Genomic DNA, 13421 nt, shown 5'->3' with positions numbered 1-13421 from the left:
GGTCTCCACCTAAAAGAATGCGGCTGCCACAATAAATTGAATCAGAGCCCAAGTAATCGGTTTAACTCTGGCGCTTTCATTGATTAAGAGGTCAAAGAAGCCAGTAATAACCCCCGTTCAGGTCCCCAAGGAATCTGCCAGGAAGATGGTATTGCTTTTTAGTGGCAAATGGTCTATGTACACTGTAAGTTCCCTGTGAAAGCTCTATTAATTACGCTTTATGATTTCAAGCGCTACGATGCTGTACATTATAAAGTACGGTGGACCTTTATGGAAATCAAAATCTGATGCATACCCTCAACGGTATGCCATTCTTTGGAATGTCTTACAACAAAAACGCTTACATTGAATGGTAAAATGAAGCTTTAAACAGACACGCCTATCTTGTTTATATCAAAATTAGCATTTCATTATTAGGGACGTGTATTTGATATTCAAGTGGGTGACATATTACTTCGGCAGGAGCGAGGAAGTGTTTGGTGCTACGTTCCGATACGCACGCAATGTTAGCCTAATAAATAAATTTGTAATTAAGTAAATTGTAAATTTCTTATTACCGAGCTAATCGCCCTTCGTAGAGCAATATACATAATTTGTCTCATTTTCTGTTTCCTCCCACGTATCATTAATCAATTTTATTCTTGCACAAATATCCTGTTATCATATAAAATGTTCAGGAAAAACCTAAATTGTTTTTGATGTATCTAGATTTATTGTAACATTCTTTGTTGCTATATTGACTGTGAAGACATGAGAATCGTCATCTTTGTCAGCGGGAAAAACAAGAGAAATCGGGAAGAATAGTGATTAGGTTGATGTGATTGTTTTGTACTAACACAAGGAGGAAAAAAAATATGTGCTTTGAGGACAAGCAAATCTCGCATGCATATACACCCAGTGCATTTATAAAGTACACCTGCATACATTATCTTGATACGCTTTAAAACAGATTGTATGTGGAATGTCATGCACTTATTCGTTAAGGCATTCTTTTCTACATCTTGCACACAAAACTCAGTTCCGAGAAGTCCCTAGCGGTTTGACAAAAATAAAAAGTGCGAGTGCACAGCAATGCCTGTTAGGTTCAGACATTATCGAAGTTTGCCGATTAATACATCCAAACATCATGCAGCTAAAAAAAACTACAAAGCGGTACGCCTTGACGAGGCCTTCATTATCCAAATGGCGCATTACGGAAAAAGCTATTTTTTCTCGGTGAACTACAAGGAAATGAAAATCGTCATCTACTTGCAAAAGTAAACTGGGCGCTAATGGGTAAATGAAAGCTCGCACCGTCTGTCCGAGATTATAGCTCATCAATACTTTTGTAAAAGATGTACATAGACATGGGAGTTCATTTCAGATGAAGTGCCAGTTGCAAGCTACGAACGGACGTAACTCTAATGCAAACCCCCGTGTGTTTACGTCCTTCCCTGCGACCACGTTTGGGCGCATAAAGCTACGCTTCGTAAGCGTCTGCGTTGGGATGGCCCTGATACCATCCACGCTAATGATTATTGCGACAGGTTGATTTGGAACAGATACTTGGGAGTGATAATTGACGGGCGAGAAAAGTGTTCCCACTGATACTTACTGCTGCCTCTGCGGAACATGCTGGACACCTGCCTCGGTTACGCCCTGGAACGTGTGCCATCTTGCTCAAAACGTTAAAAAACAGCATTAAAGTCCGGTGTACTAGATCACTACGCCCCTTTGGTGACTTCCCACTCAGAGACATCGTACGCTGCAGAGCTGAAGTTGCCGATATCGATAAAGCTCTAAAATGTCTCAGTAAATTTAATACTAAGACCGTCGTCGATATGCAGAGTTGGAGAGGCATATAGCTGAGACAGGCAGCTAAACGTTCAGCGAATTTCAGTCACTCCTAGTTTGCAACAGCCTCAGAATTCAAGGCATCTATTATGTCAAAGGCATGGAACGCGCACGCATTTTCGATAGTTTCGAAATGAAAGCTCCAGTTTAGAAACGCATAGAGACACACAAAAATCTCGCCTACTAAGGTGAATATAGGTAGCACCAATCGATCGCTGTGCTTGTTTTTGTATTTCACTGCAATAATGTAACTGCTGTTTAGTGCTTGAATCACAGGTGACTTTCGTTCAAATCACTTAGAGTTTTGGCACACATTTTCTCTCGTTCCTCAAAACAGCCTGCTTAGTAAGTGGTGCCGCATACATAGGATGGAGGTTCAGTTATAGCAATAACTCATCTCAATCGATGACCGGGGAAACTCACTGCCAAAACGGTGGAGTGGCGACGCGCGGCAATAGCAGCGAGCGAACTGACCTTCGTGCTGCGTCTCGCTGCAACGCTAACTAAGCGTGGAAAGCACAGCGCATACAAAGATACCAGCACTCGGCGCACTTTCCACACATCGCAGATTCCTTTGAAGATGAGGCCTGCGCGACCGCGCACTCTTTCTACATCGCATATCGTTTTCAAGATATGGACGTCCGCGAGCCGTACGCAACAGCCGCAGGAGCCGAGGCACCTGCCCTCCCCCAGGTGCCTCGCGCGCGACGGAAGACGGCGCGCTTCCTCCCTGTTTTCCTCTTTTGCGCGTGCGAGAATGAGCCTCGGTCATCGGCTCACCCTCGCAAGTTTTCCCTCGCACATACAGCATACGGCGCGCGGTGACGGCGTTGTCGCCCTTGGACTTCATACGGAACATAATGGCGGCACCGACGCCAAAAATGCGCCTGGATTGTGCATATATTTGCTCCGGCAATAAAGTATATACTTTCAAGTGGTACGAAGCAGCCTGCCATACTTTATATGTAAATCCACAAGTAGGACGTCGACACAGAATCGCCAGTACACCGGTTTAAGGAGATAGAAAATTATTGAACACGTTTTGATGAAGGCATAGGAACACGATGCATTGAAGGAAAGGAGCACCTCGAAGTGGAGATGGCCTCAGCTGTTTCAGAACATAACCGACGCTTGGACTCTCTGATAGTGAAGTTCCGTCCTACTCAACCATTTGCATAACAAAAACTGATTTGCAAGGGGAGAAAGCGAAGTCGAGCCGTTCATAGTTATGTGCCGCATTCACCTAAAAACATAAAATACGCGCGGACACACTACACCACATACTGAACCATTCTTAACTGTCTCCGAAAGTATGTTTTCATGCACGTCCCAAGCGGAAGAAAATACATTGAGCCCCGGGTAAGGTGTTTTGCGTACCAGCGAAATAGTGACCGAAACATGCTGCTCGAGGGCAAGAGCATTTAGTTTAGCAATAAGTGTGTATTTTTGAAAACAGCTAGAAAGTTAAGCCGTCGTTTTGCATCAGATGGAATGAGAGAAGTGCACATCTTTCATGCAGTTCAAGGGACAGCTTACACGCAATCCAAATGGCTAAAGCAAAGTGCCTCCTCCCCGCCTGAAAAACAACTAAATACGTACGTATAGTAATGTGTCCAATCACCTACTCCACATTGACTTCAACAATACTATAAGAGTGGAGAAGGTGTGGCTAGGTGTTGTATAGGCATAGTACCAACACTGGCTGGTAGAAATATAAAGGAGCCAAGCCATCTAACGCTAACATACAAACTGACTGTACCTTTTTAGATTTCGCTATGGCTTTCGACCGGGTTGCACATTCCCGTTGGTTGTCAAAATTATCTGCTCTTTGCCTTGATTCTCGAACTCTGTCATTGCTTCGTAATTTTCTTTCTTTCCTCCAACAATTCACTACAGTTAACATCTGCACCTATTCACTCTGCAACGTATGTACCATCTGGCGCACCTCAAGGCAGGGTTCTTGGCACTTTATTGTTCTTAATATACATTAACGACTTACTCGCTGATATATCTTCCTCCTTAGGACTTTTTGCTGAGAACAGTATCATTTACCGCTCAATTAATCCTATGGATGATCACCTCGCTCTTCTAAGTGACCTAAACCATATTTCAAACTCGTGTACTAAATGGCAAATGACACTTAGCTGGACTACTTAGCTGGACTAATTCTAATTCTCGTACCCCATTGATAGCACGACAGTATCTCAGGCATCATCATACAAGTATTTGTGCTCACTCACGCATAATCTTTCATGGGCCACGCACATTCAGAACATTTCTGCCAAGGCTTCCAGATCCCTTGGACATCTGCGCCGGAACTTGCGAAACTCCCCCAACGGTGTAAGCAAATTGGCTTACCCAACATCTGTGCCACCGCGACTAGAATTTGCATCAGCTATCTGGACCCCATATCAAAACTACCTAATCACAATGCTGGAATCTGTACAAAATAGAGCAGCTCGTTTCATTACACAGCACTACACTCCATATTCGAGCCTAACGCAGATCAAACTTGATATTATCTCTCGAACTATTAGATTTTCGTCGTTTCATTGCACTTTTATGCCAATTTCATCAATATCATTACAGCACCAAACCATGTCCATTACCTCAGGAAGCACCTTCACGCATTTCGCGTCGACTACATAATCAATTTAGCCTAAAGCGCATGCATGGAAGGACCCTAGCCTTCAATTCATCGGCACTTCCACGTGCCATTGCTCTTTGGAATTATCTTCCCGACTCTATTGCATCCACCTGTGACCACCAATCATTCCATGATCCATTGCGCAAACATTTTTCTAAGGAGCGATGTCGCCACTTGGGTCTCTTCAGCTGGTATGCGTTTCCATTCTCTTTGCTATTGCAGTACGCATTGTCATCTTGTGCATCTTACATCAATAACAGTTCTTCTATGTTCACTGCTTTTTCTTACGATAAGCTTGGCTACATATGACGCATTCATGTTACTCATGGTATTATACAATGTTCCTTGCGCCTATGTATATTTTTTTCTTATATTTGTTTTGTACAAGTTCTCCCTTTAACTTCCTCTTTTGCATCTACCGTCGTCATCTGGTAATTGTTCCTATACTGTTTATGCTGCTTTTGTCCCCCTTACTCAGTGCTCTTCTGGGCCCTGTAAGGTGCTTTAATTAATAATAAAATAAATAAATAAATAAATCTAAAATAAAGTATCATTTCCTTTGAAAAAGGCGCTGCCCCAGTTGCGCTCACCTTTATTGAGCCGGCAAAGAGCGATTCTGTGTGACATTTTTACGCTTAACGGTGAACTGCTTTTTTTGTCATTATTCTTGGAGGGTGGGGGGAGCCATGCGAAGCAAGCTTGTGGTTGCAACGTGGCTACTGTGTACAACAGCTGTGCACTGAACAAAACAAAAACAAAACGACTATGCTTCAAATCGGAATGCAGTCGCACTGTGCGACATTCAAGGCCATCCTTCATGAGGAATTGAAACTTCAGTGCTTTTTTTATCCAAAGCGCCGCACAAGCTGCTACTGCAACCTGTGACGTCACCTGCGATTCGCAGCAATGAGCCATGCCGTAGATCTCGGAGGTCCATGCTTGCTTGGTTGTGAGTCACAGCGCGCTCGATATACGTTAACAGCTACGGCACCTGGAGCCGTAGCTCAGTGGCCATGGGTTTACCCTGCTGATAACGCGGTCCCTGATTTTATCTGCGTCGCGGCGTCCGCATACCGACGGTGGCGGAATGAAGAAAAAGAAAGAAACGCTGGTGTTCTGTGTATTGGGTGCCCGTCAAAGAAACCCAGGTGGTCAAAATTAATCCTGAGCCCTCACTAGGGCAAGCGACAGAATTAAATTTTGGTTCTGGCATGTAAAGCCACAAAGTGAAAAAAAATTGGAGGCTTATCAAGGTTAAGCCCAGTGGATGCGAAGCATCCACTGGGCTTAACCTTAGCGTATGCTTAGCGTTTGGAGGCATCTTGACCGCATACACGCCCGGCGCAAAGACGCTGGCGCGGTTGCGGGCACAGAGACTGACGCGACGGCGGGCGCGCGCCGCTTCATCGCTGGCGTGACGTCACATATCACGTGATGCAGCGATGGTGGCGCCGCCGCCGCGTCGCGCGACGGTGCGAACCGAAGCGTGGAGGCCTCCGCCGGGCGACGTCCGACGGCGCGATATGAGGCCCCATCTGCAGCCGGTGTGACGTCATCATGTGATCTCACTTCAGGGTCAATGGTGGCCACCGCCGGGAGGCGACCGACGGCGCGATATGAGGCCCCATCTGCAGCCGGTGTGACGTCATCACGTGACGTCATGTCACGTGACCTACTTGAAGGTCAATGGTGGCCACCGCCGGGAGGCGACCGACGGCGCGATATGAGGCCCCATCTGCAGCCTGTGTGACGTCATCACGTGACGTCATGTCACGTGACCCCACTTCAGGGTCAATGGTGGCCACCGCCGGGCGTCGCGCGAAGGTCCGAAACCTACGTTAATATGCTTCGCATAAAAAATAAAATGACGCCTATACAGCGTGCATAGACCCGTGCCTGCTGGATGCGAGTCGCGCCGTGTTCGCTACACGCCAAAGCGATGCTGCATGTGAGCCGCAGAACATAAGTTTGCTTAATCCGCGGCTAAATCTTCTCGCCATGGTTTTTTTAGAAATAATCACATCAGAAACGAGACAAAGCAAGTTAAGAAAAGCCCTCGAGAAAAAGCTATATTTGTTGTCTAGAATATTACATTCTTTAAACATCCCTATCATAACAGGCCAAAAACAAAGACACCAAGGGGAAGTTACTTGTCCAACACAGGGTAAATTACTTGTTTACTAATCGAGTTAAAGAAATGATAAATTAATGACCATGAAAGAGGATTATAAAACAACTTGCCGCTACGAAAAAAAGATTTGGCGGCGGAAGTTTCCGCAGCCAAGGTTTATGAATGGTGGGGCTGGCTAACACTACCAGGGTTAGTTCTAGTAGTAAAACAAGTACCCCCGGAAATGAATAGGAAAATGCATGGCGACGCTGTAGCTGAATTGGCAAGAGTCGCACGCGTGGGATCATTCCCCAACTGAGGCAAGTTGTTTTTTCATCCATTTTCATTTCCATTAATTTATCACTTCATCAATTCAATTACCAGACAAGTAATTTCGCCTATGTCGTCCTTGCTGTCTTTATTGGCTTCGTATGTTCAGACGCGTCGGTTAATCTCCTTTGTTCTCGTTTTAACATCCCTGTAGGTACTGGCAAATATTTAATTATCCCGTACGCGGCATTCACGGGAGATTTCTATTTGGAGTGAATGTTGGAAATAAGCAAACATACCTGATGAATTCATTTTGATATACTGGTTTCTTTAACGTATTAACTATTCGCGATTGAGGCAGCAATAGTTCAAACTGCCGTGTTGAGCACCTCTTAATGCGGATCGTACGACGAGTGGCTTTGTACAAAGGCGTATGGTAAGCCATGCGCTTTGACTGTATCTCCACCGGGGTTGATTTCCACTGTAGTCGTCATGCATTTATTTCTTAGTTTTGAAGTAGCCTCCAAGCACCGATAGGTTTGCCCTAGAATTCTGTCATGCTTACTCTGCGTACGTGCTTAGTGTTACTTGTTGGTGCAAATTGCTTAAACCGTTGAGATAACGCCAGTGTGTTTAGCCTACCACGTGATACAAATACGTAATGTGTTGATTTTTATTCGAGATATCCAGAGAATAAATTTTCTGCAAGTGCTAAACTGTTCATTTACACGGAATAAATGAGTCCGAGAAAAGTGTCTCGAAATAGACGCTCTAATTGTTAATTTCAGTTTGACTCGCGTGTTAACAAAGCTAAAATGACTAAAATAGTTAAAATGTATTAAACAAGTGCACACTTAATAACGTCGAGCTCCATGAGATTATATTCCGCCATGTATTGGAAACGTGCTTAAGATGTGAAGCGTCTAGCAGCTGACTTTGTCGTAATGCAGTCCAAAGTACTCAGGACTGAAGAAGATTTTTTTTAGATCTTCGTCACTGTGTTCTCTTCCTTTTTGTTGTGAACTTTATTTCCGTGAACGCTTCTTTCGATTGATCCGTTTCTTTTACGAGGGTTTGATTTAACTGCTAGATTGAAGGTCGCTTCGTGAACCAACAGTGGTGTTGCTTCGTAGTCCATAGCTCAAGCTTGTGACTTGCTTGCTTTCTCCGCGACACCTTAGTGAGTCACTTTTCTATTGAACTTTGCGATTTTGCGAAACGCAAGAATACAATAGTAAAGCAATGTGTTTATGCTGTAGAAACACTCCTGCTACCCACCTGTGTAACGCTCGTGCTACCCACCTGGCTTTTCCGCAAGGCGGGAACCATATGCGGATGGCCTTATCTAAGGACAATGCCCAGGCACTGCGCTCTATAAAAATAGAAAATTGTGCAAAGCAACATTTGGACAGAGCTTTTCATTCTTATGATTTGTTTAATATTTGTCTCCACCTTCCCTGCCATGTAGCCCGCGCGATTCCTCCTTACACGGTCTAAACAACAGCCGGCCGAACACCTTCGTTGCTCTCATTCGAAGGCGGCTACTAATAAAGATAGTCAACGCCTCTCCTTATTTACTGCAGCTAAGCAGTGTTTTATGCAAAAAGACACGGGGTGGTATTTTTGACGTGAAATATTATCCAATGTCATAATCCTCTACACATCGAGTGTGAACAATTGTACACTTATGGAAGAAATCTGTGTAGCATCCGGCAATATCAACACTGCGTTTCTGCTTATTTCATCAAGAATCTGAAAGTTTGCTTACCAGTGATTATCTTACACAGGCGAATGCTTTGCTCATTGTCACATCCATAACTTATCGCTTGATCTATTTTAATTTCTCTAAATGCACGGCCCTACTAATCATTTACAATCTCATTGTTTATATATTGATGATGAAATAGTCTTTTTTTCTTATTCTTGTTGCCCTTGACATTGTGCCATTTCGTCGTTGGAGATATACATGAACAATAAGGAGGGGTTCCACAGCACGTGACACGTAACCGATGAAGGATGCTGGGATTGCAGTTGAGAGACGTATATATACCCAGGATAACGGCCAGCTCAGACCGCAACGCTTGGCCACTAAGCGTTGATAAAGGGGAGAAACGGGCTTGTCCACCATGGAGGGAAAATTTCCGGTCGTCTTCTTGAGCGTCTTGTGCTCTGGTGAGTATTCAAACTCGAAGGGAATTTGAGGTGGTTGAAAATTTATTAAAAGCTTCTACTTTATGATTATCTATAATGAATTTGAAGTTTTCATTACTGAATGCGGCCTGCAGTGTTCGTTCTATCACACTTATTCTGACGTGTGAGAAGCAAAGCCACTCATACGCAATTGGTTGCGTATCTCATTCTAACGTGTAGCAGTAAACGAAATGGTAAACAATGAAACAGTGAATGAAAGTGATAGCCTCTCTTTCGACGTTTTACTTTATTGTAGTCTGTTCAAAGGGGAACAAGACTAAACGTGGGCCCTGAGCACGGCACGCTAGATATTGGTTATACATCGCTCAATTGCTGCTACCCATTCTTCCAATAAAGCGTGCATATGAAGACATTGCTGCGTCCATAACTGAGAAAGATACTATCCATCTTTCTAGATATTAGTTTCAGAAAAAGTAATACGTAGAAATGCATAGAGTTCATGAGCCCACACTGCCTAGCTTAAGGGCGAAGCGGTAATATTTTGTCATTACTTGAAAACTATGCGCAAGTAAGCAAGGAAAGATTTTAGTGCGCGTTGTCCTATATACTAATCAGGAACTGCTTCTTAAATTGCTTTCTTTTTATTTTCAGCCTTTGCAGCCAGAGCTGCTGCATTTCTGCATGGATCAGGGCTCGGTAGTCTCGGGTTAGGTGGAGGATACGGTGGCCTAGGCGGCTACAGTACACTCGGAGGTTTCAGCGGTCTTGGAGGCTTCGGCGGTCTTGGAGGCTACGGTGGTCTCGGAGGCTATAGTGGTCTCGGAGGCTACAGTGGTCTCGGAGGCTACAGTGGTCTAGGAGGCTTGTATTCACTTGGAGGTCTTTCGGGTCTTGGAGGCCTTTCGCGTCTAGGAGGCCTTTCAGGTCTCTATAGTGGAGGCTATCATGGTCTCTCTGGCCTCTATGGAAGCTCCCTTGGTTTGTCGGGCCTCAGCGGAGGCGTCCAAAGACTCGGGGGCCTGTATGGACTTGGTAGTTACAGTGGCTTGGGAGGACTTTCCAGCTGGAATGTTGGGTACCCGGGGTATCAGTCGAGTCTTGGTAGTCTAGGTTTATCAGGCTCGCTCGGGGTATATCCTGGCCTTAGTGGACTGTATGGAGGATACTCGCGTCTCGGAGGACTTTCTGGGCTGGCTGGAGGCTACTCCGGACTGCTCAATGGCGGGTACATGGGTGGTTCTACGGGGCTTCTCGGACTCTCTAGCCCATCTGTATACTCGTATGGCAGCTCACTCGGCTCATTTGGAGGTCTTTCCGGAGGACTTAGGGGACTACGAGTGGTAGGAAGCTATCCTGGAGTGTCTGGAGTGTACGGAAACTCTCTCGGTCTGTCAGGCCTCTACGGAGGTTACTCAGGCCTTGGCGGTCTGTCCGGCCTTTCAGGAGGCTACTCTGGTTTGACAGGGCTTTCAACTTCTTACGGCGGATACCCAGGACTCTTGAGTGGACTTAGTGGTCTCGGAGGATCAGTAGGACTGCTCGGTCGAGGATTGGGACTCTCAGGTTCCCTCACGGGTTATTCCGGCCTCAGTGGGCTGTCAGGATTGTACGGAGGTTCCTCGCGTCTTGGAGGGCTTTCTGGATTGTCTGGAGGTTACTCCGGAATGCTCAACGGTGGTTACTTGGGTGGCACCACGGGGCTTCTCGGACTCTCTAGCCCATCTGTGTACTCATACGGTGGCTCACTCGGCTCCTTCGGCTACCCAAGCTCCTCCGGAAGTCTTTTCGGAGGACTTAGAGGAGCACGCCTTGCAGGAGTCTATCCTGGAACGTATGGAGGATACGGGAGCTCTCTTGGTCTGTCAGGCCTCTACGGAGGTTACTCAGGCCTTGGAGGTATGTCCGGCCTTTTGGGAGGCTACTCCGGCTTGACAGGTCTCTCGAGCCTATCAGGACTTGGAGGATACTCTGGTTACTCCGGACTTTCTGGTCTTTCTGGTCTTTCCGGCCTGTACGGGGGCTACCCGCGCTCCTTCGGCCTCTCTGGGCTGTATGGTAGTGGGCTTGGTAGCTCATCCGGATATGGTTCATTTGGAGGCCTTGGATCTTACGGCAGTTCCTTTGGATACCCTGGCCTATACGGTAACGGATGGAGTAGTTCCGGTTCATTCGGATACGGTGGACAAGGTGGGTACTTCGGTTCATACAGTCATCTCTCTAGACGGCTTGGTAACCTAGGAGCAACTTCCACTTCAAGTGTTCTTTCGGCTTTTGCAGGATCTCTGCTGGGAGTTACTGGACCATCCACAAGCCTTTTCACCTCAAGCATGCCTTATCTCTCCGGCTCTCTTGGAGTCGGCTCTGGCGCGTATGTATTCAGGGTTCTGTCTTTAGTTTTGCATGATATGTACTGATGAGAGTTGTTCCGAATAAAAGGAAGAAGCGCAGCACATTTCCTCTGCTAGCACTAGTGTCCCAAACAACTCATTTAGCGCTAACATTTCATGAAAACAAGGAAAGCAACACGTTGTTGCAGGTAGTTTGATATATGTACAGCTCATTTGGGCTCCCAAAGCTTAGATGTTAACCTCCGAAATGAACACGTGTAAAATGGAGCACATATCACTGATTTTGCTTTAGTTCTCCTCAATGCATCTAAACACCTAATGGAAGTTCTAGGCAGCTCTGTGAACCCAATACGACAAAATGTCCCGATGTCACAGGTTCGGCCATGACATTTAAAGATGCAGGCAAAAAACAGCGTATACAAAAAGCACGAGGCAGATGTATATTTCAGCGCGGCTTGTTGACCTCAGGGAAATTGTCTTCGTGAATGGTGCATCTTTGCACTACCCTGTGCTTTTGCCTCGAGTAGAATTCGCGCACTGTTTATGGCTGCCATCAGCATTACATCCTCTTCTAACATGAAATTCAGGGACACCGTCCATGGTGTACGTGATAAGCCGTGAGCCAGACATGTTAGTAACCTCTTCTATTCAATAAATATTTTCTTAATCATCATTGTAAGCGTACAAACACTTTCTTCTCCTGGCGGAAGTCAGCAGTAACCTCCCGAAAAAGGCATGAATGAATCACTTCGCTTGCAATGGGTTGGTCTTTGGGGAAACACAGCCCCTCATTACAGAGCCCCGCATTTGTTGCAGCAACAACGAAATGGGAACTTTGGTTTGTCTGCAAATGTCATTGCAAATAAAATGCTCCATTACGTTGTACATATACAAAGTGTCCAAGCGAACTTTAGCCAGAGTTTAAAAATATGCGAATGCCATGTAGCTGGACATAACCAAGGTAATGTTGTTTGCCGTAGCTTGGAGATACTCAAAACTCTTTTTTCATTCCACCTAATTAGATAATTAGTCTTAATTAACGTGTTACCTAATTAACTAGAATACACGCAAAGTCCCTCGAGCGGCCAACCCATGGAAATATTGCGCGGATTCGCGGGCTTCTTTCGCGCTCGAAAAAATACTTCTATATCGCACCGTATTGAGCAATTACCTTGGTTCTGTCCAGCTACATGACATCTGCATATTTTTAAACTTTGTCTAACGTTAGCTGAGACACACTGTATATGAAATGAATAAAACCTTCAATCATTCATCACTCATTCATTCATATTTTACAGGGTCCAAAGCTTAGTGGCCTAAGAAGCTGCACATTTGCAAGATACGTTCTTCCGACTCCTTCATGATGTATGTTATCCGCTTTTATTGATAATTTGTTTTTACCATTTCACTTTATCAAGAAGTGAATAAAACTGCAGAGGAGCTGATGAAGACCTGTTAAAGCGCTAAAAAATTTCTCAAGTGTAATTTCAAAAGCTCATAATGTGTATTTCTATTCATCCTAAAGATGGCAATAAATTTATAAAGCTAATTTTATTATTCTTATCCTTCACATAATTACTTAATTAGTCCGTACGGTGCAAGGATCAAACAAACCGCATTGCTTGAAACGAAGTGATTATCATTAACATGTCACCATAGTTAATGAGCTGGTTGGGCTTTTATAGCTACGTACAAACGTTGCTGTGAATACGAGCACATATTTATTAAATATTTCCAACTTGCGTGTTCCGTTACAGATTCGAAATGAAGACTTCCCTAAAAACTAACTAAGCCCTCCGGAAGTGTACGAACGCCTGGGAAACTTCAACAAGGCATCAAATCCTGCTAACTTCCGAAATAAACTGCTTGTGATGTCATTTGTGGACTTCCAGATACGCTTTTCTCATTTTTTTTTCCATCTAACACCACCACTAAATTCTGCGCTGGGATTCAGCGCTTCTATAGCAGCATTCTTCTCCCTTCTCTCCCAAACCTCGTAGATTTAGAACGCTCTATCCCTCGTACAATGACTTTTTTTTATCGTTAAGGGGAGAATATAAGA

General features: G+C 44.9%; 1 protein-coding gene across 1 annotated transcript; it reads left to right on the top strand.

Annotated features, from left to right (window-relative positions):
• Positions 1-8895: 8895 nt before the first annotated feature.
• Positions 8896-13250, top strand: LOC142585140 (uncharacterized). The gene is made up of 5 exons (XM_075695666.1): positions 8896-9032; positions 9663-11198; positions 11289-11379; positions 12658-12724; positions 13117-13250. The coding sequence occupies exons 1-4, from the start codon at positions 8987-8989 to the stop codon at positions 12677-12679; spliced, it is 1695 nt and encodes a 564-aa protein (XP_075551781.1). The 5' UTR covers positions 8896-8986; the 3' UTR covers positions 12680-12724; positions 13117-13250.
• Positions 13251-13421: the final 171 nt, after the last annotated feature.

This window comes from Dermacentor variabilis, chromosome 6 (genome assembly GCF_050947875.1).
Source record: "Dermacentor variabilis isolate Ectoservices chromosome 6, ASM5094787v1, whole genome shotgun sequence".
Taxonomy (NCBI): Eukaryota; Metazoa; Arthropoda; class Arachnida; order Ixodida; family Ixodidae; genus Dermacentor; species Dermacentor variabilis.
The sequence above is the reverse complement of the archived record's forward strand: the minus strand, read 5'-3'. Positions and strand labels throughout refer to the sequence as shown.